The sequence below is a fragment of the Barbus barbus genome (genome assembly GCF_936440315.1).
Source record: "Barbus barbus genome assembly, chromosome: 27".
Taxonomy (NCBI): domain Eukaryota; kingdom Metazoa; phylum Chordata; class Actinopteri; order Cypriniformes; family Cyprinidae; genus Barbus; species Barbus barbus.
Genome location: NC_136755.1, coordinates 8084080 through 8111211, shown reverse-complemented (window position 1 = coordinate 8111211; position 27132 = coordinate 8084080). Strand labels below are relative to the sequence as shown.

The 27132-nt window shown below is 40.6% G+C and overlaps 2 protein-coding genes across 4 annotated transcripts; both read left to right on the top strand.

Annotated features, from left to right (window-relative positions):
- Window positions 1-994: 994 nt before the first annotated feature.
- Window positions 995-18961, top strand: LOC306847191 (protein PRRC2A-like). The gene is made up of 16 exons (XM_079381004.1): window positions 995-1083; window positions 5356-5507; window positions 8109-8286; window positions 8662-8758; window positions 9001-9076; window positions 9489-9632; window positions 9799-10049; window positions 10155-10237; window positions 10343-10491; window positions 10685-10787; window positions 10881-11079; window positions 11425-11962; window positions 12159-12394; window positions 12737-13004; window positions 13087-13309; window positions 13463-18961. The coding sequence occupies exons 2-16, from the start codon at window positions 5393-5395 to the stop codon at window positions 16458-16460; spliced, it is 5658 nt and encodes a 1885-aa protein (XP_079237130.1). The 5' UTR covers window positions 995-1083; window positions 5356-5392; the 3' UTR covers window positions 16461-18961.
- A 515-nt stretch (window positions 18962-19476) lies between these two features.
- On the top strand, window positions 19477-26521 carry LOC306847648 (casein kinase II subunit beta). Of its 3 annotated transcripts, XR_013782175.1 has the most exons (8): window positions 19477-19534; window positions 20168-20248; window positions 20657-20759; window positions 21801-21916; window positions 22026-22101; window positions 24119-24308; window positions 24415-25577; window positions 25657-26521. XR_013782175.1 is itself a non-coding variant. In XM_079381711.1 (7 exons), the coding sequence occupies exons 2-7, from the start codon at window positions 20177-20179 to the stop codon at window positions 24503-24505; spliced, it is 648 nt and encodes a 215-aa protein (XP_079237837.1). In that variant the 5' UTR covers window positions 19477-19534; window positions 20168-20176; the 3' UTR covers window positions 24506-26513. The 3 variants fall into 3 exon arrangements, 2 of the variants coding, with proteins under 2 accessions (XP_079237837.1, XP_079237838.1); XM_079381711.1 differs by having other exon boundaries at window positions 24415-26513; XM_079381712.1 differs by having other exon boundaries at window positions 19532-19925; window positions 24415-26505.
- Window positions 26522-27132: the final 611 nt, after the last annotated feature.

Sequence of the window (27132 nt, the reverse complement as noted above, 5' to 3'; positions counted from 1 at the left end):
CATATATTATATGCATTGACACTACCATTAAAAAAATATAATAATAATAATTATTCAGCATGAACACATTACACAGATTGAAAGTCACATTTAAGACATTTATAGCGCTAAAAATAGTTGAATTTCAAATATGTGCTTCAGGTGACCTAAAGCTAAGATTTGTTTTTACAGATAATAATGTTTTTATGAACACAAAATCAGCATAGAATGATTTCTGACACTGAAGACTGACTGATGAAAATTAGCATCACAGGAATAAATTACATTTTATACATATTAAATATACTAGCCTAAAACAAAATAATTGCTTAATTTTAATTTGTAATAATATTTCACATTATTACTGTTTTTACTCTTTTTTTTATCAGATAAATTCAGTTTAGGTGAGCAAAAGAGACTTTCAATTAGAAACATTTAAAAATCTTACTGATTTCAGAAATGTAGTGTATATAGTCCTACATTTCAATGACAAATAAACCTGTTAGTTGTTCAAATGATAAATAAAAATTGCAGTCTTTTATCTTTTATTATAAGCCTCATGTCCTACTGCCTTGAGTTTTCTTTCCGGTGATGCTCTCTAACATTTTTTGTACTGGTTTAAAAGTATTTTAATATCTAGACCTACTTTTACTATTAGTCATAAACAATAGTATTTATGGTACTCCACAGGAGTTATAATACTATGGTACACCTTTAAAAACATAATACCAAAAACATGACACTTTGTTTACAGTGTAAAACTAAATGAATCATCTTTAATACAAATAGTCATGCTGGCTGAGAAGATAAAATCAAGTTACACCTGTTCGTAAAACCATTCATAGTAGACTTCTATCACTAAGCAAGAGGTGTGCTTTACATATGTAAATTATATTTTTAAAATATATGATCTGATTGGCCAAGAAACAAGTTCGGAACTTATTATGTTAATGTAGCCCCGCCCCCTTCACTAGCATCCGCCCCTCTCTGCGCTACCATCCTCAGAAGCCGTTGACGGCTCTAATAGTGAAGGATCGACCCCCGCAATATTATTTTATTTTTCCTTTTTCATTTGTTTTCTGGAAAAAAGAAAAAGGAGTACAAGTAAGCCTCACTGCACAGCACACATCCGTCCTCAGCAATCCTCATCAGATCTCTTCAACACATAATCCTGTTTTGAGCTTTTGTAAGAGCTTGTGCTAACGGTAGCTAGTTCACGATTATTGCTAATAACGATACAACCTCGGGACAAGACCAGGTTAGTAGCTGTGTCTAAAGACAATTCGAGTGCACTAAAGAGGGTTTATTATAGAGGTGTTTGTGACCGTAGTGTTGGGGTCCAGCTGTCCTGCTTTTCATCGGTCGGTGTCGGCTAAGGTTAGCATGCTATCAGCATAGCTTGTGTGTGTGTCTCACACATCCTGGCGAAGATGTGCCGTATTGTTGTTAATAAGAGCCTGTGAGGTTTTTCATTTACACCGCTTGCCATTTTAGCAAGTTTTATGTTCATGTTGAGTTGAATTAGTATGCCTAGATTGAAGAAATACATAAGACGTGCTTTGACTGAGACTGCATGTTAGGCAAGTGCATTGTTTTGGTTCAAATCAAGGCTCCGGTTGACTTGTTTGCGTAACCATATATTAAATCGCACTCTAAAAGCCTTGAACTCGGATTCTAGATGAAGCCCGTGTTGTTAAATCGTCACAAATCCCGACGCTAATGTGCTTGTAGCTCTGGCCTCACTTCACCGCCGCCATTTTGTTTTGTTCTCGCCATCAAGTCCTTTAGTCAAACCCGCAGCATCAATTATACTGACCATTTATTTTCCTGTTATTTTGGTCGCCCCCTCCGATTTATCTCGTCAATGGCTATATTACTGCACTTGTTTGAAGTAATGTGTTATTTTGAAGTTATGTATATTATGAAAAACACAGGTCTGCCCCCTCCTCCCAGCACGAAACATGGAGGCCGCGGCTCCTAGAAGCGAGTTAACCAGTCAAAACAGACAATTCACCGGGTTTATAATATATCAGCCACCCGGTTTTATATCAGATGCCGGGCTTTTCGTAAGGTTAGATGAATTATTTAAGCGTTTTTGTGTAAAGGTCAGTTGGCAAAGCGTGTATAATAATCTCTACGCAGCTCCTGTACGCCAGCGCTGCTTCATGCTGCGTAGAGATTATTTTACAGGCTTTGCCAACTGGCCATCGCTGCTATTCCTAATCTGCATCTGCCCCATTCAATGACAGTGATGTGTAGTACACTGCGATAGCGTTTGTGTGTTAAACAGGGAAGCAGGACTGGTTTAGGACTGTGCTCTTCATTAACGGATTGTGCGCTTTTATTATTCATGTTTTTTTTTTAACAGCATTTTAAGTGCTGTTTTAGTTGTCCTTTGCAAAATTACCGCCAAATTAACACTTACTACAGTTATTGTACTTTATTTTTTCTGTTTTTATTATGATAGGACAGTGTAGAGGAGACAGGAAGTGACGTGGTAGAGAGGGGTGCGGGAAAGATCCTCGGGCGATTCGAACTCGGGACGCCTGTAGCACAATGACGCTTTATGTTGGCCAAGGCACCTTATGCAAACAATATTTGTGATATTGAGAATGGTGGCTCATCTAAATATTCTAAGAACTGGTAGCTGTTATTTTGGCAAAACCTATGGTTGTCATTGTAATTTTTTTGTAAGGAATGATGATGAACGTTATCTGACCGTATGGAGGGCTTTTAATCATTCTGTGTCATGCTGAATGTCATACTGTAGAAGAAGAAACACAAACAAATGGCTGCTGTAATTGCTAGAACTTTTACATCTGAAGAACCCACAACTTGAATTGAAACAAGTACAAAGACTATTTAATCAACCATAATTTAGGAGTGAAAGCCTATGGGGCATGCCATGTAATACTCATGTGCATGACGTCACCATTTTCACAAAATCACATTTTAAACTTGCACTTTGAAACCTGTTTTCAAAAGTTTGCATTTTCATGCCCTGTCTTTGTTGTGTAAATGAATCGCCAAAAAGCTTTTTTTTGTTGTTGTTGTTCAAATTTGTGTCCTGTAAACACCCTGTTCAATTTACTGTAAAAACTGTATATTTCATATACAATAGCTGATTTAATGTTAATTGTCCCAAGGAATTTCAGTTTGCAGGTTTTCACTGTAAATCGTGAGAAGACTGTTCATTTTTAATTTAAAAATCAATACAGTATTTTAGTGTAAAATGACACAATGTCCCAGTAGATATTTTACATTTTGTAAATCATTTTTAAAATTATCTAAAATTAAAAAAAACATTTTTTTACAGAAAGAGAACTTGCCATTTACCAATTAACAGGTTTTTGCCTTAACATGTTTACAGTATTTTACTGTTAAAACTACACATTTTAAATTATTTTAAATGTAAATGAAACCTGTAGCCTATTTATTATTATTTTGTAGAGAGTCTCTTGTGTTGTCCAAATGGAAGACATAAACACGCAGCACCGAGCTGTTTTTTAATTTGTTGCTTTGTATTTAGGGTAACAGATTGTGTACCTTCGTGATAATTGATCTACAGATGGCAAGATGTAGGTAGTTTCATTATTTGTCATACTGGAGTCTACTTATGTGGTTTTGGAAATGTTGTCTTGTGTTTGACACAAGACTGTTGTGATGACTTCGGTTTATTTTAAAATCAGAGTAGGGCTGCACGATAAATCGCATGCAATGATAAGCTACGCAATATCGCATTCATAATTTTGATTATGAGCGCGATATTGCGTAGCTTGTCAGCGATCTACGGCTCTGTGTATTAAATGCCGCTCCATCTGAAAGCACGTGATGGAGATTAGCTACTAATCGCAGGACCGGCTTTACTGACGAGATGCGCATGACAATTGAATGTGATTTATTGTGCAGTCCTAAATCAGAGGTTTTATGAACCTGTGTGAGTTGAGTGGCTGTCACTGGCTAGCAGTAAAGACATCCCTGGTGTTGTTGTGGATGCAATCCCTTGCAAGGCAGTAACAGAGGGACAATATTTATAATGCATCACCATGGTAACACCAGTTGAAACTGCCTTTTTCTGGCCTTTAATAAGTCATTAATAGTATTTGTTGACAAGTCTGACTATATGAATCGATGAGCAGTTGTCTGAAAGAAACAATTTAGTGGAAAAAAATTGGTTTTGGTGTTGTTTGAATTAACTTGTTGCTTGTCTGATGAGTTTGTGCAAATTTCTGTCTGGTCTGGCGCAAAAATGGGTCATGTGCTGTGAGATCTGTTGAACTGATAATATGGGACACCCCAGTATCTCAGTTGATTTGAGTTGGTTGAGCATGATGCCTAGGAGGACCTATGTAAACAAACTGAACAGTGATATACAGAATGCAGGAAATCACCAGTAAAAGTCATGGTTTTATATAGGGCTGCCACTAACTACTATTTTTATTTAGATTAATCTAAACGGTTAATTTCCCACAAAAAAATCGGCCACCATTTAATTCAAATGTCCACTTAATCGTTAATATTTATTTAAGACAGAAATGCTATAGCCACTGTAATTAAATGAATATGTGGACATCAAAACGTGTAAACTCAGAGTGAGGGTTTGAGCTTTTATTTTGAAATCGCGATGTATTCTCCTGTGTTTGTGTAGATTTAGAAATTATTTACCTTACAAATCTGATGAAATGGCGCACGTTGCGTTCCCAGATGAACGTTATAATAAACCCAAACTCACAACATTTCAGATTTAAGGCCCGTTCACACCAAGGATGGTAACTATAACTATAAATCATTCCAATTCCATGAGAATAGGTACGTCACACCTCAGCCATAAGACAAATGGCACAATATCATTGGAATTGATTTCAGATTTTTTTTTTCCAGCTGATGAATTGGACTATTTTGATGATGTCATACTTAAAGAGCTTATAACAAACTAAACATTATCGTCTACCTGTGTGGGTGCTATAGATATCTCTAAAGTTTGTGGTGTGAACGGACCTTTTTTCTTAATGGTGTTCAATCTCCTTTTTATCAGAGATATTGTGAGAAATAATGAAACCTAAAAACATAGATTTTTGTGTTCAGAAAAAGTTGATAAATCTTGTAGCTTTCATATGTGGTTGGATATAAGAAAAGGACTAGACAGAGAAAAATCCACACAAATGACATTAGGGATTTGGGTCTTGTATATAGTATTTGCCAATACGGCTCGTTTCAGTAAAATATAAACCATACCATACACCGTCCCTTTCATGCCTACACTTGGCTGTTCAGTTTAGCATTCATTTTGATCCTGAAAACATGGGAAAGCTTGAAAGAGGACACCCTTCGACTCAGCATCACGTTCTCCCTTTTCACTCTCTCTTTCTCTGTCAGTCTCAGGACTCACCATACTCAATGAGCGTACAGCGCAATGTCAGAGCGCTCTGGGCAAACGGCAAAGGGGAAGGATGGCAAAACCAAGTATGCGTCTCTCAACCTGTTTGATACCTACAAAGGAAAGAGCCTTGAAGCACAGAAGCCTGTTGGTGAGTTTGCATTGGTTTAAAGCTTATGTTTAAGGTCATTTGTCTCCTTCTGTTTGTATATAGACGATCTTGGGTTAAACTCAGGTCAGCATGAAATCAACATGGACCCTATTAACTTATCTAACGCACATTTCTTAATGTTCACAATTTTGAACACTTGTTGAATATCTTGAAATGGTTTGCAAAATCTGTTTCATGGTGATTGTATCTGTATTTTGTCATTGATTTCTAGGGCTCTATTTAATCATTTTTTTCCCTCCAATTTCCATTTTTAATTGTTAAATTTTTAGTAATCAGAAAGCCTGTCTATTTAATTGAAATCTTCAAATTTATACAATTTAACAACAATGTAATAAAGGTTTAAAGGGTTAGTTCACCCAAAAATGAAAATGATCCTGTTATTTACTCACCCTCAAGCCATCCTAGGTGTATATAACTTTCTCCTTTCAGACGAATCCAATCGGAGTAATATTCAAAATTGTCCTGGCTCTTCTAAGCTCTATCATTGCAGTCAGCATCTGTTTCTGTTACACAGTCCAAAACACGTAAAATAAAGTGCGCGAATCCATAAAACAAATGTGCCTCACACGGCACTGGAGGATGAATAAATGCCTCCTGTAGCGAATCTATGCATTTTTGTAAGAAAAATATCCATATTTCAAACGTAATAAACACTTCTCTCTCACTTCATGTAACACTTCATCTAACTGTCATAAGCGGAAGCCGTTCCGGCGGATATCGTAGGATGTCGGCGTTTCGTGATTAGTGACGAGTGCGGAGAGAGAACAAAACAAAACGCCGGTAACGAATTAGAAGCACAAAACGAGGATTTGTAAAGAAAAATGTTGGAGGATTTTGATATAAGCAAAGAGGAGACTGGTTTTCCTTTGGTAAAGTACGGAAACTTTGCTTCCTTTGCTCCTATAAACAAACGTTGGTTTTTGCGAGACTCGCACGCACATGCGCTGCGTCCTACCTCATCCGCCGGAAAGGCAGACAGATAGAGGAAGTTACACAATTTAATTTATTTATTTTTTTCCAAAAACGCATCGATTCACTACAGGAGACCTTTATTCACCCCCCGGAGCAGTGTGATGCGCATTTTAATATGGATGCGTGCGCTTTATTTGACTACATTTGCACTGTTGAACACTTCCACCTGCTCATGCCATTACAGAGCTTGAAAGAGCCAGGACAATTTTGAATATTACTCAGATTGAATTCTTCTGAAAGAAGAAAGTCATGTACACCTAGGATGCCTTAAAGGTTAGTAAAATATGGACTTATTTTCATTTTTGGGTGAACTAACCCTTTAAAAAAGTTTTAGTGCCCTATGAAATCTGATTTATTTTTCCCAAATTCTGTGTTTTATGTTTTCATTTGTCTGGATTCCTTTTGAAATGGTTTCATAAAAATTTGAATAATCAAAAAGCTTGTCTAAACAAATGAATAGATAAAAATTTAACAATTTAATTATTGTATAAAAATGTTTGCAGTAAAAGGACCATATGAAATGTGTTGTTGTCTGGTTTAATTTTTCTGGATTCATGATTTAATATAAATGTATTATCGAAATAGGTGGTAATCAAAAACAGTCATTAAACATGAACAATTTAATTATTCTTTTAAAATGTAATTAAATAAAGATTTAATAATTTCAATTTTTTTGGTAAAGTGCTCCACCGCAACAGAGGTTTGTTATTTAAGTTAAAAGATGGACAAAAAATTGTGAGACATTCCTTGAAGTTTTCTTAGTTAGGCCTATATTTTTATTGTTCATTTAAGTACATTCAAATGTATAAAAATAGTGACTTAGTTCTCACAATTTCTTCAAGTTCAACAGAACTTTTATTTTAAATCGTTGTGCAGACCTTTCTGTGTATGATATGACAATAGTTTTATCAGATTAAATGGTGAAATGCTTAAGTGAGCTCTCAAAGCAGCTCTGGAGATGAAGTTCATGTCCTCATACGGTGAAATGGCAGATGCTGGAAACACCACGAGCATCACATGTGCTTGAGTGTGTTTAGTAGATGAAACTGCTCTGCTCATTCACGTAGTCACGCAGTCTTTTTGCCCTTTAATATTTATAGACACTTGTCCATATCTCAATTGAATTAAGTGTACAGCCCTTCTTTTGATTTACTTAATCAAAATGTGCGAAATTCAGTCAGATTCTGTGTTATTCTGTAAATTCCATTTTTATGACTGTATTCTGTGATTCCATCCATTTTTTTCTGCATCTTGTAAATCATCATAAGGCACTGGGTTTCCACTGTAAGACACTTCATGTATTAGCAGGAGGTGATGGCTGCTGTGCCGTTTTGATTGGACTGATGCAGCTCATCTCTCTTTGCAATTCTCAACCTTTTTTGCATGGGCCATGTCTGTCATGAGTGTTAAAATGGGATTTTTGACCAAGTCAATTTCGAGTCAACCACTTGAAACAAATCCACACAAGATACTCTTGCTACTTTCACTGGCCAGCCAAGCATTCCTATGCTGCAGTCTCTCCTGCTTAGTCTCAGGCCGCGTCCCTCAAGACGGTATTGGGTTTCTGCGCTTGTTTATTTACTCCTCCTGTCACTCTTCTACTTTCAGTTGCCCCTCGTCATGGCTTACAGTCTCTTGGTAAAGTTGCCTCTGCACGGCGCATGCCCCCCCCTGCCAGCTTGCCTAGTTTGAAGGCAGAGAACAAAGGCAACGACCCCAACGTCTCGCTCGTTCCCAAAGACGGCACAGGATGGGCAAGCAAGCAGGAACAAGCAGACCCAAAGAGGTGAGGCATGTTCACCATTCTGAAGGAGCTACATTACATTATTCTTTGCGTAATTTTAATACACAATAAATATAAAACCCCTACCAGCTCCATCGCTATCAGTATAACAGTCTGCATTTTGAAAAAGTGCTCAATTACCTGACAATGTGCTCTAATGGTGCATCACTATGGACCACCCAGATTCTTAAATCAGTTTGTTTGTATAGAAAAATCACATCAAGTCTGGTTTTGATTGGACTGTAGAAAACTCAGGCAAAGGCATAATTATCTTTGGAGACCTTCCACCCTCTGCTGTCTTTAAATGCAGTCTGATTGGATATATGCCCATGCCTGCCATCTAATGTTTGTTGTTTTTGTTTCGATTTTTCCCTGTAGTACCGATGTATTGTCAGCAGCGCAGCCGGAGTCGCAGCAGCCTGTGGTTTCACAGACGTCTGCGCCGAGCGTGCCGAGAACACCCCCAGCTCAAGAGGTGCCATCACACAAACATGAATAATCTCCAACATTATGCACTTGTTTTTCAACAAGTCTGAGCTAATGAAGCCCACATCTTACAGCTGTAGTTGTTGTATGACAAGGCGCATACCAGTGAACATGTTTAAAGTCAATGAACTTAGGATATTTGGCTTAAATGTACATTACATTTAATGTACATTATTATTTTTGTTACTCTGGTACATTGTTTGGTTCTTGACAATTCTGTATGTCTCTTAGGCCCCAACTCAAGTTCTAGCCGCAGGGCCAAGGTCCTGGGCTCCAGCAAGTGTTACACATGGAGTACAAGGAGATGGTAAGAGACAGTACCAAGAACATGCTTACAGATGACAACTCACTATGTGTACAGAGTTTCAAAGTAGTAAAAGGGTTTCCTGTATAAAATGTTGGTTTAATTATATAACTTTTTTTTTAATCAGCAGTATATGATAAAACCAAATTTGGGTGATAAACTTGAAATAGAGCATTAGTTGAATTACTCTAATTAGGACTAATAACTACATTTCTTAGTAAGGAATATTAAGAAATGTAAAGTTATGTTTTTTTTTTCAAAAGTTCAAAATATCAGTGGACACTTGCTGTAAAACTGTTGCTATTAATTTTTGTTTCATCGCGTTCTGCTTGGACAAGAGAAGTGACGTTTGTAATGCAGGATCTTTTTTATACAGTACATCAAAGATATTCAATTCCCTTTGTTTTCCTCACAGGTGGAAAGGGATCAAACCAACCGTCGCCATTCTCTCGCGAGGAATTTCCCACCCTGCAGGCGGCTGGAGACCAGGACAGAGTTGGCAAAGAACAGGCCACTGCAGATCAGTGGTATGGGCCAGGACCAAGCCTCCGCCCCCAAAGTAAGCATGATAGCCCTTCTCTTCTTTCGATAACTGTTGTGGGGATTTGTGTTTTGGAGCATGTGGTATTCATGTTATATCTGATATCTTCTAGTGCTTTTGATTCGTACTGGTTCAGATGTACTCAGCAGTTCCTCCATTAATAATTTGTTGCTTTCTGTTCCAGACGTAACAAGCTGGCGGGATGGTGGGGGCCGGGCATTGGCACCCACCCTGGCTGGGGAGGCAGTTGCGGAGGGCGGTGCTGGGGGAGCCATGGTGATGGAGGGTGCTGCTGGGGCCCCTCCCATCCCACAGCAGAATGCATCTTCTCATGGGCCGCCTAGAACTTCCCCAACCGGCAACCCCGCACTTCCCCTCCCCCAGCCACCTATTGGCCCGCAGTTCCAGGCTTATAGAGGCATCTTGCCTCCCTTCGTAAGTTTTGTAACATTTTCATTTTGGCCCATCTTTAGAGAATGTCTAAAACTGTCTTTAGAGAATGTCTAAAACTTTCTGTTTTTTCTGGATGTTTTTCTCTAGATGTATCCACCATACCTGCCCTTCCCACCCCCTTATGGTCCACAGGGACCATACAGGTACCCACCCCCAAATGAGGCCCCTAGGTAAGAATATTTATATTTATACTGAGTAGAAATGAATCTACTAATATTTATTTCCACAGTCATTCAGTTGGCTTTCCAAACTTTCTTCCAACTACTTCTTGCCAGGTTTTCTCGGTCACAGGGTGGAGTAGGGCCAGATGGGCGGCCCCCTGGAGGCCCCCGGGGTGAAGTGGTAAAACGCCCATCCATTCTGAAACAGAATGATCTGAAGGAGCTGGATGAGCTGGACCATGATGGAGATGAGGGCTGGGCTGGTAAGAGGAATGCTTTCAATTACTCTGGCACATTAGAATGGAATAATTAGGTAACTCGCCTATTTTGTGGTTTAACAAATGACAGTGGCTAAATGTTAGTGAGCATTTTTATTGCTCTTTCAATATTGGTATAGAGTTACAACATATAACAACAGCGTAGTAACCTTTTCTTGGTGATTTGCTTTGTTTCCAGGAGCACAGGAAGAAATTGACTACTCCGCAAAGTTGAAGTTCAGCGATGATGAAGGAGAGGATGATGGGGAAGAGGAACGGTCTGAAAACAAAAATGGAATCCGGTAAGCATTTCAAAAATGTTTTACCTTTAGTTGATTAACTTTTTGCACACTGAAGTTCTGTTTGAAAACTTTGTTTTTATATTGTTGTAACAGGGAGTCGAGGGAGCAGCAGAGATCCCAAGATGGACCTGCACCTGTTTCACGTTCCCGGGCATCCGACAGTGGAGGGGATTCGCGCCGCACCCCTCCTTCCTCTGCTGAAGATGGCTCCGCGTCCCCCTCCAGCAAGCCAGGCTGGGCCGAGGAGGATGGAAGCAGCTGGAGCAGTCAGGCAAATGCAGGATCTTATCAGGTATGCGTCTCATCTCCCCATCCAGGTCCAAGCCCTTGGTACCACTGGCCTTTGCCAAATAATGTGCAGTCACTGTGAGGACAGGAACTTGTGGTGTTTCCTGGATGACTCGCTGATTGATACATGTACCCCTATGCAGGGGCGTAGGCCCGGACTAGGTGGCCCAAGGGAGCAGCCCTCCCCCCCACCAGGTCCACTTCTTAGACAAGGGCCCTACTCCTACTACCGCCAGGTACATGGGGAAAGAGTCCAAGAAATAGGACGGATACGACATGAAGCACTAGCAAAAGCATGTTGGTGGTTGTATTGGGGAACTTTAGTTAATAAACCGCCTTCTGTCAACAGGACCGGCCTTCGAACCAGTCGCCAATCTCAGGCCCCGTCCTAGCCCCCCAGAAGCCCAGTGGTGCCCAGGCACAGCAGCAGGCAGGGGCAATGCCTGGCGGGCCGACCCCTCCTCCCTCCAACACCCTGCATCCCCAGCAACAGGGTGAGGATGAGGATGAGACATGGCGGCAACGGAGGAAGCAGTCATCAACTGAGATCTCTGCTGCGGTAGAGCGTGCCCGTCGGCGGCGTGAAGAGGAGGAGCGGAGAATGCAGGAGGAGCGTCGTGCTGCCTGTGCAGAGAAGCTGAAAAGACTTGATGAAAAACAGCAGCAGACTATGAAACCAGGCACCCCCAGTGATGCTCCGACCGACAGTCCTAGTCCTTCCTTGTCTGCACCTGCTTCATCTCCCAATGTCAGTCAGCCATCATCACCCTGTGTGGACACTGAAGACCCTCCTCTATCATCTTCTCAGGGAAGCGGTGCAACACTAGGATTGAATATTAATAACAGACAGCGGGCTGGCAGCAACAGCAGCCATGACTCCAACACTGGTTAGTACTCCGTAAAGAGTTACAAAAAAAGTCTATTTTTTTTTTGGTTGAATAGGCAATATATTTATTCATCGTTCTGATACTTGGTGGACTTTCCTTGGTGAATTTGTTATAGAAGATGATGAGCAGATTACAGTATTTGTTTTAAATAAGTTGAAATGTAATATGTAACACACATGATTTCTTCTTCATTCAGAGTCTCAGCAGACTCTGCAGCCTCAACCCACCCAGCATCCACAAACCCTGGATGTCCCAGTGCCTGGAGATTCCAAGGAGGAACCTGTGGTGCATATCCGCACTAGAGGTGGAGATGACACGGTGAAGGTGGTTGAAAATGTTGGTGGAACAGGACGGCAGGGAAGTGGTCCATCTGGGCAGGGCTTTTCCAAGTATCAAAAATCGCTTCCTCCTCGTTTTCAGAGGCAACAACAGGTTTGTGTTGGATGTTTTGTTTGTTTGAATATGGAAAAAGTTGTATCCATTAATGAATGTATATTATGAACTTGACTCTCACAATTAGTGCTGCAGTTGTTGTATTAAATGCATTATATCCCAGAAACTGTAATTTAAAGCAGTTTAACAAGGCAGCAACATAAAATGTGAAAAAAAAAATGAAGGGGTATGAATACTTTCGCAAGTCACTGTATAAAGAGCATTTTTGTCTTTTAACATAGTAACAAATATATGTCTCTCTACTCAGGTACTGGGTTTAACATAAAATACTTTTTTTTTTTTTTTTTTTTATAATATGTGGTCTGTATCATTTGTGGACAGGAGCAACTTCTCAAACAGTGGCAGCAGCAGCAGCAGCAGCAACATAACCAGGTTGCCCAAAATCAGCTCCAGGGCCCCTCTCCAGGTACCACACCACAGTCTGGGCCAAAACAGCCAGCCCTTTACACTCCTGGCTCAATGGGACGTCCTCCACCTCTGCCTATGAACTTTGATCCCCGCTGGATGATGATGCCCTACATGGACCCCCGAATGATGCAGGGACGTCCCCCACCCATGGACTACTACACTCCCAGCATGCATCCTTCAGGTTAGTAAATAACTGAGATCAACTGTGAAAATTAGTCAGACAGTCTTGGTGTCCAGAGATTATAGGGGCTTTTATGTTTCAGGGATGATGAGTCGAGAGCGTTCTGATTCAGGTGGCTCTGGGTCAGATCCATTTGATAGGCAGCAGCATGGTGGACCCCCTCATGCCCATCGGGGCACACCTCCAATGGATCCCAAACTGGCTTGGGGACCAGATGTTTTTCCAGGGGGTACTGAGGGGCGAGGTCTAAGTTCCCCCCTACGGCAGAAAGCTGTCGAGGTAGAGGAGGCAGGCAAAGGTCAAAGGTAACGAAGCTATTTTAATAGAAACTATTAATACATCTATAAATACCAAGTTATTGTATTTAAACCAATTTCTATTAAAATTCTTTATTCCAGATTTCTTTAATTTGTTTCACAAGCATGATAATTTTTTTTTTTTTTTTTTAATCTTTCTAGAAGTGACACTCCTCCAGTACTTATGCGGGAGGGAGGCACAGCTCCCATTCAGCCGCCCAGCTCTCCATCTGGCTCATCCAACCAAACCCCACCACCTCTTGGGATTCAAGTTGGGGGCCAGGGTGCTAGCCACCATGCCCATCATCAGCCCTTCATGGGTGGACGAGGAGGTTACAGTAACTACCCTGACAACGGATCCAGAATGGGCTCCCACTTGCAGCAAAGGGCCAGCAGTGGAGGGACACTGCATGGTTTTGGCCACCAGGAGGGTAGTCAACAGAGCCAAATCTGGGGGGGGACTCATCCCCATTATGACCGTAATGGCCGTTCTGATCACTCGGCCTTGGAGACCAACTCGCATCTCCAACACCATGGTCCCCCAACTCACGCCCCTCATTTCTCTCTTCATCCTCATAAGCAAGAGAATGGCAGAGAGCGAGAAAAAGGGGGGAGGGCAAAAAAGAGTGACCCTTCACCTCCACTACATCAGCTGTCCCTTTCCCCTTCCTGTTCATCATCATCATCTTCCTCAGCTAGAGAAGATGGTAGTGGAAAACAGTCGTTACATAATCAGGTCCCACCACCGATTGAACATGATACTGGATCTGCTCATGCTTCAGGAAGGAAACAGGAGAGAATGGGAAATGCACAAAATCATCCCCATCAGCATTCTGTGCAGCAGCACCACCCTAAAGCCAACCCTCGCAGTCGGGAGCACAAAACTGAGACACACTGGGGCCCAAGGCCTGGTAGCAGTAGCGCGAGTGGGGGCTCAACCCATAACAGAAAGACTCCGGGCTCTGGAATTAGTGGAAATACTGAAGAACCTGCAAATCAGGGGGCTGAGAACAAATCCTTTACTCAATCAGATGGCACCACAACCAAGCGAGCAGGTCCAATTAAAAGGCCAGTTCTTAAAGAAATGAAAAGAGAGGGTGGTGAAGGAGGAGGAGAGAAGACCACTGGAGGCTCTGGTAAAGATAAAGAACAAGATGCTAGCCAGACCACAACCAAACAAGAAACGGCCTCTGGGGCTCAAGGCACCTCAGCATTCGGTGGGAAAGATGATGCAGTCTCATCAAATAAACCCAGAAATGGCGGAAAGGAGCGAGGTAACACTGGGGGTCCAGGTAAAGGACCCAAAAATGGAGAAAGCTCTATCCAGAATTCTGTCTCTTCAGCTCCACAGTCCAGGAAGGAAAGAGAGCATTCTGCTGAAAGAGGGAGCGCAAATTACCATTCATCTTCGTCCAGAGGTAGTCGATCCAACCGTGGCCGAGGAGAGTTCTACGGCCGAGGCCGAGGCTACAGGGGCACTTACACCGGCAGTGCAGGTGGTGGCAGCCGTGGCAAAGCAGGTGGCAGGAGCAGCAGGGATTATAGATCAGCTGCCAACAGTGGCTACCACCATGCACCTTCTAATCAAGAATACAAGCGAGAGGCATCATCTGGCAGTGGTAGGCATAGACATGGGGGCTCTCAGCCAAATCCAGGACGTGCTAGGAACCGAAGTGAGACTCGAAGTGAAGGCTCTGAATATGAAGAGGTGCCAAAGAGGAGGAGACAACGGGGATCTGAAACGGGCAGTGAGAGTGCTGGTAGTGACCTTGCTCACTCTGACAAGGAAGACCGCAAGCCGAACACCAAGACTGGCGTCGGAGGAGTGAACCCTACAACAGGCCCTTCATCATCTTCAGCTCCTATCAGAAACTCCCAGACAAGAGTGTTCACACCAAGGGGAGTGCCATCTAGACGTGGCAGAGGTGGTGGTGGTGCTGTAGGAGGTCTCCATAGAAGTGGAGGCAATGCTGGAGTGTCTGGTGGACACAGATCTGGACCTGGCTCTGGTTCACATGGCTGGTCTACAAAATCTGCAACTGTGCGAAAGCAACAGACGTCCTCACAGCCACCCCCTCCTAAAGATTCAGGCCGTGGAGCCAATGTTGACAAGAAGAAAGCTGCAGACCAGAATCAGTCTCAGAGTCAAAGTGCAAATCCCTCCGCACCTAATCCCTCTGTGCCTACAGCTATCCAACAGGGGTCCACTGAGAACGGAAGCGCTGGAGCCCCACGGTCCTCAAGTAATTTTCCTTCAAATTCCACTGGCACTCCTGCCCAGACTCTTCCTCTGTCTGCCCCCGATGGACGAGGTTTCTCTAACAGGGGATTTGAGCGCCCCCCTCGTCGCAGACGCAACGGACGATCCCAGCATCAGCAAGACAAGCCTCCTAGATTCCGCAGACTTAAGCAAGAACGAGAGAATGCAGCCCGTATCAATGGAAGCAGTGGAATTATTGAAGTCATAGCTGCACAACAGCAGCAGCCTGCTTCACCTTTGCAGAACTCCCTGCAAGAAACCAATAGCACTCCCAATGCATCCACCGCAGCTGTTGCAAATGCAAAACACAGTGTGTCCACAACTTCTAACAATAATACTAACAGCAGCAACCTTGGGGGTGGAAACCAAAATTTCAATAGCCACCATCACCATCACTACCAGGGCAACTCCCAGTCGCACCCTCAACACCATCACAACCATAACCCAGCTGGGGGTGCCAAATCTCCAGACGTCTCTAACCAGAACTCTGATCAGGCCAACGAGGAATGGGAAACAGCCTCCGAAAGCAGCGATTTCACAGAGTTTCGAGAAAGAGAGGGCAGAGGCAGCGGTAAACCCTATTCCTCCCACCACCACCATCACCACCACCACCATCCATCCGGAAGAGGTGGTGGAGGCGGCGGAGGGGGCGAGAGAGAGATGACAGCTAAAGAATTGGCCTCCAGCAAGAGAAGCTTCTCCAGTCAGCGCCCTGGAATGGAGAGGCAGAACAGAAGGGTTAATGCCGGTGGTGGTGGTGGTGGAGGTGGAGGTGGAGGAGGAGGAAGAGGCCCCAGGGGTCCGCCTGGCGCTGGTGGCCCGGTGGGTGGAGCTGGCAATGGCGGGGGCAATCGTGGTGAGAGGCGTGGCAACTGGCCCTCTCCTAAGAACAGGAAGTGATGCTTTTGTTTTTTTTTTGTTTTTTTTTATTTGGAAATATTTCAAATGCATCCCTCTGTCATTGGCCACTCTTTTCTGTAAAACCTCTTCCCCCTTAACATGTTAACACCTTATTATCATAAATTATTAGTTACCAAGACCATGAACACATTCTAGTTCTTTTGGTTGATAGCTTTTTGTCCCTTATTTGGAAATTCACACTGTCCTTTCACGCTCCCTCAAATCCTAAACTCTACTCTGAGATTTTACATACTACACCCCATTTTAATGGAAATATATCCTGACTGAAAATGCATTTGACCACATGGCCCATTTATGTTTGCATATACAAGCACAAAATGACATCAACCTAACAAAGTTGTGCTTAGTTTGTGTATGCTGGGTATGCACACGTTACGTGTGTGTTTGTGTAAGAACTGTGGCGTGAAGTATATATGGAAGGCCAAGGTTGTTATTATGTACTTGTGTATTCACATCACATGTTGGATTCTGGAAGTTGCTCTTTTAATGAGAACAAATGTATCATAGATTTGTTTTCCCCCTTGTGTTGTTAATTTTTCATTTCAGCCTCTTTAAGGTGAGGATATCTTTTTTTTGTTTCTGCAAAGCAGATAATTAAAACTCATTTTTAAATAAAACCCTCTTCAATTTTGGTTCAAACTCACATACTATTGTGCCCGCCAAGTATCTCACCAACGTTCAAGACTTTTTTTTTTAAATCACTGTAATGCCCACTTTTCAGACCTATGTGGTGTATTTTTCCTTATGTTAAGTTATAGGTCCTCTCTGCTCATTGCTTTGGGTTTTCAAATAGTTTCATTAGCTGTTTTGGCCTCCGCATGGAATTGTAGTCTAATAGTGCACATTTTACTTGTTAATATTATTAGACGGTGATCTTAATTGCAGGTCCTTCAAAAGTTCTTCTTCATGGATCGCATCGTTTTAAGGTTGTTTCTGTTGTGAGCAAATCAAATGACTCTTAGCCTTAGTGTCAGATACTCTTTAAATTAGATGGGGTTTTTTTTTTTTTTTCATCCGTTAAAGATTTTCTTTTGTCTTGCACTTATATTAAGTCAGTAAACTCAAACTCTCCTTTAGAATAAAGATCGTTCAGTGTTTTTTTTTGTTTTTTTTTCTCCAAATGAATAGCTGTATATTGGACATCTTATTTGACTAGGTGTCAAACTGCAGGTTAATTGAACATGACAAGTATTGTGCTACTGTTATATTCACTTACCAGTTCTAGGGAGTGTAGAGAATCACTCTTTGACCACCCTCTGCATTGTAAAGTTCCTTTTTCCTTTTTCTTTTTTTCTTTTTTTTTTTAAATAGGAAGCTACGCAAGCTCTTCCTCCAGCGTGTATTTCCAAAGTCCCCCAAAACATGTCTCAGAACTATGAGCAGCTGTCTTGCTCACATCCTCGGACTGATCTTCAATTTACCAGTTATCTCATTGAGACACAAGTCAATACCAAGGAGTCTGTGGCCCTTTTTGAGTAGTGTTACAAAATGAGACATTGGTTCAATGTGCAATATACCTGACGTCAAACAAAACCTGCCCATCCAGGGAGCCTGAGCCCAGATTATTGAGAAACCACAAATGCTTGATATATAAAAAGAAACAGATCAAAGCATTGTTCCCTCCTAATTTTGACCAGCATCTGTATCCTAATGGTGTAAGTTGGGGTTTGTTTGTTTTCTGGCAATGCCTTGGTCTAATGAATAGCTTTGAAATAATAAGTAGGGCTTTCAAATGAAATGTGTGAGTAGGGAATTTAAAAAGTATGTGTGAATTTATATCTGATCTCTACATGTAATGTGTTCTTTTGAGGATAGAACGCTTTGTGAAAGGCAAACACGAGTCCCAATTGCCCACCTTTTCTGACACTATTAGGATGTTTATTTTATCTAGGATATTTTCATTATATACATTCAAGTGTGTGTATATGTTTATCCAAATGAAGTGCAGTGGAAAAAAATGTTAAATCGATATATATATTTTTTTTCTACCTACTAAGGAGAAGAACTAAAATGGGTTTATTTTACTTTTCTTGCAGACGTTTTGCCAAGCATGGTTTGGTCCTCATATACAGCTTGGTTGGCCTATTTGTTGGAAGCCGTTCTCCCATCGGCTTTCAGTGCTGTTTATCATCCCTCTTAAACCTAAACCATTGATGTGGTCACATTATATGTACCAATATCAAGTAAAAATGAATAGCAATGTGTATTCCTTGAAATACTCAGAGATTGTATTATACTTCTAACTATACCAAGGTACCTGAGCTTGTTACTGCTGTCCTAGCATCTATGGCTTATTATTGGAACCTTGATATACACACATGTATGTATATTGGTATGCATCTGAGTTTGTCCGCCCCAACTTACATTCCCACACACAATTGTTGCCATTTTTAAGTTCAAGGGAGCAATGTGTACAAGCAGAGAAGTGTCTTATTATAAAAAGTATACAGAGAAAAAGTTAAATAAAAATCTTTTGTTTTAATGGAAGATCTGTGGTTTGACTTCATTTCATCACCGTGTCACTAAGAGGATGCTAAATATGAATTAAGTTCTTTTGAGGCTTTTATTTTCTCATGCTTACAAACCATGTCCATCATCATTTCATTGATTTCCTCTACATGTTTTAGGTATATACATTTGACAACAATTACTGCTATAAACGTGTTAAATTATTGCTATAAACATGGTTACATTTTTGTGGCTTGTGATTGACCCACATATGCATTCCAAGAGGGAAAATACAGCCATGCATTGTAGAATTTCTGTCATTTTTGCATAAACCTTAAATGTCAGCTTTGCTATGTTATTTGACGACCTCAATATTTTATCATATTAACATAATATTACATGAATACTTGGTCCTACTCCACTCTCCAGATAATAGCGAGAAGAACACTACGAATGGGCAAAATCTCTGATTATAAAGACTACAATTCCAGCAACACCCGCAGATCTGAGAGAGCGGAAGTGACCTGCTTCATGATCACGTGCTGTATGTAGAGCGGAAGCCTCCAATCAGCGTGCAGTTGTATCGACCCCGGGAGATCCTTGAGGTAACGGGAATAAACGCTGTTTATCGCTATAATGGACAGGGATATCTAGTAGTTTCGATATGTGCGCAGTTATGTGTTATTTCTGTGAATTCGTTGTTAATTGTATGTGTTAGGACTCTCTTCAATCGACATATTTTAGAGACAGTCGGCGAATTTGCTGCGGCCTAAGTTTAAGCGTTAGCTAGCAGCGGCATGCTAAGCTAATCTATCGTTAGCCGAACACACGTACTACAAAATGGACATTTATTAAGATACAAACCAGTCTTTTTAACGTGCCAGTGGTTTTAAATTTTGCTCACACACAAACAAATCTGTCTATATGAGTTTTATTGACTCGGTGATTCGGGAACGTTAACCAGCCGGCTGTGTTAGCGTGCGTCAGGCTAGTCCGGTCAGTTGTTTACGTGAAAACACTTAACGTTAAGTAATACGCGATACATTTTTTATTAATATACATGTACTTATCTGAAACACATTAACGCAGCAGTATGATTTTTATCATTTTCGTTCTATAGTAGCGTTGAACACCGACTTAGCTTTTTTGGAGCAGCTAACGGATAACGTTAGTTATTGTCTATGTCTCTTGTTATTTAATTTTATCGTTTGATATTGTTGTACTTATGTCTTTTCTAGTTTCCCAACATGAGTAGCTCAGAGGAAGTGTCGTGGATTTCTTGGTTTTGTGGTCTACGGGGAAACGAGTTCTTCTGTGAGGTTTGTATTCGTGTCTGATCATCTCATGTTGTGTAACTATAAGGGTGACCAGGGAGTGTTAACTATATAGAAATGAACTGAAGAATTGAAATATGTATTGGACATAAGCACACCCTCCTGATATGACAGCAGAACTTGTAATTTATAAAGAATTTATAGGACAAAGCGCACTATCACTTAAATTTGTAACTGGGAAACATGAGAAAAGTATATTTGAGGCACATTGATTTATAGGCAGTTATCATTTATATTTATAAAACTGTCTCAGAATCACTTGTTGTTTTGCTAAAATCAAGGCAGGTGTCACAATCAACTTGTGGTATTGTAATCATTGTAAAAACAGTAGATAAATGTGCCATTGTCTGCATTAATATTGACGTATGGTACATCTCTTTTTACCTCATACAGGTAGATGAGGACTACATTCAGGACAAGTTTAATCTTACAGGACTCAATGAGCAAGTTCCCCATTACAGACAAGCCCTTGACATGATCCTGGATCTGGAGCCTGGTCAGTGATTGTTTAACACGGGCTTTAACGTGTTTAAGGCAGCGTTGAATTAAAATTCATGTTTTTTGTGTAGGTTTTATTTATGAAATAATGCTTGACCCAATAGTGTTTCATTAAAATCCCGTGGAAAAAATGACCGTCTTCTCTCTGGTGACTTGTGCAGGATTTCTCCAATCATTTAGTCCCCTTAAACCCTGTTCATCAGTCTCCCCGATGGAGTGCAACGGCCTCATCTCAACATTCACTCAACCACTGATACATAAAATTAAGTCCTGCCCTATTTTTTTTTTCTGTTTTGATAATCTCTTACATTGATGCATATCACAACATTGAAGAAAAGATCTGTTGCTACTTATGTTTCATTGTGACATGAAGGTTATGTGCTTTAGGCTGTGCACCAGGCACATTAAAAATGTAGTTTTAGGCAAGATCTTTTAAAACCAGATCCATGAATCTCTCTCCCAGAGAGCAGATGAATTCACTCTCCTCATCTGTTTAATGTCTTGAACCAAAGTTAGACAGTTGCTTATTTTATGCACATAATTATCTGCCTTAAAACGAAATGTTTCCCAGAAAAAAGCATATTGTAACTTAGTTTGTTTTGCTTTTTTTAAATGTGATGCAAATAAAGCACGAATGCATTTGCTCTTAAATGTAACACTTTAAAAACATACTAGAGAAGACCTGCATTTCACTGTTTAAAGTCACTATGAAATCAAAATGGGCAGTTCTTTTATGGAATGTTAGTGTATTATAAATTATTTATCCATGTGTTATCATTATAACACTTCTCTGATGGCGTGTGCACTGGCACAAGCACGGGACAAGAGTCCCTCCCATCCAGCAACTTGTCAATCACATCCAATCCATTCCTGATGGACAAAATCAAGTCCCGCTCTGTTTTTCTCATTTGAGAATGCGTTTCACTCAGATGCGTCACATTAGGGAAGAAAAGATATAGTCGCATTTCTGTGTCATGCTGACTTTAAATGTTGTGATTTCCTAGCTGTTTAATGGTGGTGGTGTGTGTGTTTGTATCAGATGAGGAGCTGGAGGACAACCCTAACCAGAGTGACCTGATTGAGCAGGCTGCTGAGATGCTGTATGGACTGATCCATGCGCGCTATATCCTCACTAACCGTGGCATTGCCCAGATGGTACGTTATCCCTGGGTCATCTAGTTGAGTCTTTTTAATAGTTTTATTAAAGAAGGACAATTTTTTTCCAGCTTCATGCGTATGACGTTGTGCTTGTTTTCTCTTGCAGCTGGAGAAGTACCAGCAGGGAGATTTTGGCTATTGTCCTCGTGTTTACTGTGAGAATCAGCCAATGCTGCCCATTGGTGAGTTTACAATTTATTTTACTTCAAATATATAATGTTTGCCATTGTAATTATTTTTTTTTTTTCTCTACTAAAATTAGGGATGCTCTGATTGTTATCAGTTGATGATCTCATAAACCGATCGCATGTCGACACTTGAGCACATTTACATGCATACCAATACGCTGATAACTCACAAAAATCATCTTATTGAAATAACCCTTTGTCCTGGTTTACATGCAAACCAGTAACCTGGCAATGCAATCAAAACGTAATATATCACCACATGCGCACTTCGAAAAAAACCAAAGGAAAGCAGGCTAATGTGTTTACATGCTGGGTGAACTTGGCATAAGGGGTAAAAATCTAGATGTGGTGATCGGTTTATGCTTAAGCCGTTTATGAATTTACTCTGATAAAGGAAAACGGGTTAACACGTTTACATGACCATGTGTGTTATCAGCTTTACTCAATGCATAATCGGGTTAAGAACATGCAAGTAAATGCACTCAATGTAAAAAAAAAAAATGCACACCTTAAAGGGTTAGTTCTCCCAGAAATTAAATTAACCTGTGATTTACTCACCCTCGAGGCATCCTAGGTGTATAAGACTTTCTTCTTTCAGATTAATCTTATCGGAGTTATGTTAAAATTGTCCTGGCTATTCCAAGCGTTATCGTTGCAGTAGGCGGGTGTTTTTGTTCAACAGTCCAAAAGACGTGAAATAAAGTGCACGCATCCGTAATAAAACGTGCCTCACATGGCTCCGGGGTGTGAATAAAGGCCTCCTGTAGTGATTCCATGTGTTTTTGTAAGAAAAATATCCGTATTTCAAACGTAAACACTTCTCTCTCACTACATCTATCTGTCATAAGCGGAAGCCATTCCGGCAGATGATGTAGGACGCCGGCGTTGCGTGATTGGTGACGAGCGTGGAGAGGGAACAAAACAAAAAACGCCGGTCACGAATTAGAAGTGCAAACCGAGGATTTGTTAAAAAATTTTTTTTCGATATTAGCCAAGGATTTCTATATTCTATATTAGGATTTCGATATTAGCCAAGAGGAGACTAGTTTTCCTTTGCTAAAGTAAGGAAACTTTGCGCCTGTAAACAAACTTGTGAGACTAGCATATCTCAGAGGCGCACGCACGACTCCTACGTCATCCACCGGAACGGCTTGCTCGTATGACAGATACCGGAAGTGAGAGAGAAGTGTTTATTACATTTTAAATATGGATGTTTTTATTACAAAAAACGCATGCATTCGCTACAGGAGGCCTTCATTCACCCCCGGAACCGTGTGAGGCATGTTATATTATGGATGTGTGTGCTTTATTTAACATCTTTTGGACTGTTGAGCAAAAACACCCACCCACTGCAACAACTACTCTTGGAATAGTCAAGACAATTTTAATATAACTCCGATTGGATTTGTCTGAAAGAAGAAAGTCGTATACACCTAGGATGCCTCGATGGTGAGTAAATCACAGGCTAATTTTCATTTTTGGGTGAACTAACCCTTTAAATTAATTATGAAAATCCTACTCGCCCTCAGGTCTTTCCAAACTTCTGCTAAACATGAAGACATTTTGTAGAATGTGTGTAACCTAACTGGAACCTGCTGGTCCCCATTTACTTCCATAGCATTTTTTCAGTGGGGATCAGCGACTGTTTAGTTACTCAGTAGAAGAAAACCAAATCCTCCGTTGCTCGTGCTGACACGGCGAGTATAAACCAGGCTCTACCCATGAAGCGCTCGCACTGAAAGCGCCTCTCTTCACGTGATCAATGAAATCTGACTCCTGCTACAATGTGCTTTGGCTCGGGAGCACACGCTGTATGAAGCAGACACTTTGGAGCAGCGCTGACCATGCACTCGCACAAGTGCGACCATGTCAAATTTTTACTTGCACATTCTCAAAAAATGGTTGCAATCTAGAGGCCTGAATAAAGATAAAGATTACAAGTTGAGGTACAATTCACATGAACTCCATGAGAGTTTCAGTGAGTGAGTCTAGTGTCTGTTTTTGTTTCCAGGGCTATCTGACATTCCTGGCGAGGCCATGGTGAAGCTCTACTGCCCTAAGTGTATGGATGTGTACACACCCAAGTCGTCCAGACACCATCACACCGATGGAGCCTATTTTGGCACTGGCTTCCCCCACATGCTCTTCATGGTGCATCCCGAGTACCGGCCAAAGAGGCCTGCCAACCAGTTTGTGCCCAGGTTCGTCTTTCCTTTATATGGTAGCCACCTGCTGCTCTTTGTAAATGTATTTTCTCACATCTCTAAAATCGCTCAGTTTCTCAGAGCTGTCATTCTCCTTTTCCAGGCTCTATGGTTTCAAGATTCACCCGATGGCTTACCAGCTACAGCTGCAGGCAGCCTCCAGCTTCAAGAGTCCCGTCAAAGCGATCCGCTAAGAACCTGAGCAGGGCGGGGTGGGATGGGTGGGGTGGGTTGTGTGTCCGTCGCCATGGCCTCACTCTTCTCCAACAATTTTAGATTCGACTAAGACTAAGGTTTAAATACGGAGAGAGTGAGACTATAAAACACTCTGGGGAGAAACAAAAACCTTACCTCTGAAACACTGTACAGAAAATGGGGTGTTCCTTGTGAAAACTATTTCAGTTCTTAACCTCCACATAGAAAATAAAGTTATAATTAAAGATAGATACCTGTAGGGTGGCTCTGGTCCTGTTTGTTTTAGTTCCCTAAGGTTAAGTAACGTTCACATAAAAGAGCGTCATGAATTGACTTGTCTTATTAGTTCATGATGTGATGTATGGTTGAATATAAAGGTAGGGTTGATCGATCGTTAAAACTGCAGATATATCATCGTTCAATCCCCCCCTCTGTGCAACCAGATATTTGGCTTACTTAAAACGGCTGTTGCATGAAAAAGGCAGTATATTTTGGATTTGTTTCAAGATCAGTGTAATATAGCTGGGATCGTCTGACTTTTCTTTGTTGACAGACTGCAAGCTTTCAGTGCATGTATTAGAAAAGACCAGAAATGGGAAGACGAAAATGCAATCAGGAAACTGTCTTAATTAGACAAGTGTTTTGTTTTAATCATCAGTCCTGCACTCCTCGTCAGAACGACGCCAACCTGCTAAGTTCCTCCGGTGTCAAGATTACTTAGGAAAGATTTGACTAGATTTACCACAGAACCACAATTATGATGTTTATGTTTGGTATGGGCCCAGGTTTTCTTCTCTGGTTTAAAGTATTTCTTCTGGTAGAGAGGCGTAAAGAGTAGAATATATAAATCAGTTAGAATGGATTGGATGTTTTGTTTTATTTTTTTTGTTGATCCTGTCGATTTTTTTATTTTTTTCCCCCTTTTCAGCTGTCGAGGAACCAGGGTTCAGAATTCACAATAAATGTCTTTTCCTAAGTTGTGTGAGAGTCCTACATGTCTCTGAGGGGTGTATGTATATAAACTCATAATGTCTGTAATATAATACTTGTGCCATTTGCTTACCGCTCTTGGTATCATGGCTTCCCCCCCCCCCAGGGGTCATGGAATTTTAAAAGGTTTATTCCAGACGCTGTATCACTGGTCCATAAGCGCCACCTGCTGTCTGAGAGTGAAATTGCGCCTCATTCAGCCCGTCTGCTTTTTGTTTCATTCACGTAGCATAATTTCACAAAGCTAAAGTCACAGCATTCTGTTTTTACTTCAGATTTTGAAATTATGCAGTCTAATATAAATCAAACATTGAACTTTATTTTTTATTTTTTGGATTGATTCATGATTAAAATGCAGTGGTTGCCTTGCCACTCATTTCAAATGGCAATGAAAAATCAAGGTGCAACACAGAGTGAAGAATATGCAAATGCTATTTTGTAATTATTCAATTTCTGTACCTACCTTGATTTTCATTTCTATCTTTGTGCTATATATTTAATTTTGCTATTACTTGCAATTTGTTTGAACTTTACTGAGTCACTGAGTGGGGACCCAGTCAGCAAATTTCCTTTGGCATGGATCTGGCCCAAATCAACAGCTAACCTGTGGCCCAGATTAGTTCGTGTTCGCCAACCCAAAACTGGTCCATATCGTTTTAGCCAGAACTGAACCAAAACAGTGCCATAACCCCACCCAGAGTGAGCCAAATAATAAAAACAGACGTGGATGATATATGGTATTCTTATATGACTGAGTTCTGTAAAGGGCTGACGGCTCTTATGTGGCCCACCTGTGGGCTGATACACCAAAAGCCATTATTCAACCATATTTACACCACACCTATCTTTTTAATTTAAAATACCCATTACACAGTAAATCTTAAACAAAAATGAATTCACACTCATTTTTAAAAAAATGTTTATAGTATTTTAATAAGAATTACAATACAGAACAGAACATAACAGAAGTGTGCTATTTTGTAAATGCCAGATGAGTGAATAAATGTGCAAAAATTGATACTTTTAGTAAGTCTCACCAGTCTCTCTCACCCACAGTCTGTCAGGAAAAAGTGAAAGAATATTAGTATATCATAATTAGCATCATACATTAGATATTTGAAGACAAGCACATCAATGACTGTAAATCAGCAGCACTGCACACATTCTTTTCTACCACCAAAGACTGAAGTCCCTTTTTAAATTTGATTTTTTTTAGCTACTTTTATTTATTTAGACATAATGATAATATACATATGAATGAAAACATTAGGAGTGTAATGGTACCTCAGTTTTGAAGTCACAGTTTAAAACATTTTTGGGACAGCAGGGGTAGAAAACATACAATTGTTTTTTTTTTTTTAAATAGTGGTTGACTGCACAATTCCTGTCTCTGCCTTTAAATAAACTCAATTATAATTACAATTTTCTTAAGGATAAAAAAAATCTATCTCAGCTAATGCCATACAATAAGGAGCCCTATTAGAGCACATTACTAAACTAGATAGTAAAGTTTGAACACAAACTTTAAGTTGGCTTGAAAAAGCCTAGTCTGTAAAACTTTTAAAAGCTTGACGTTTGAGGTTTTCGGTTTGAAGTAGTTTGAAATATGTAAAGTAGTTTTAAAGATTAAAGTTTG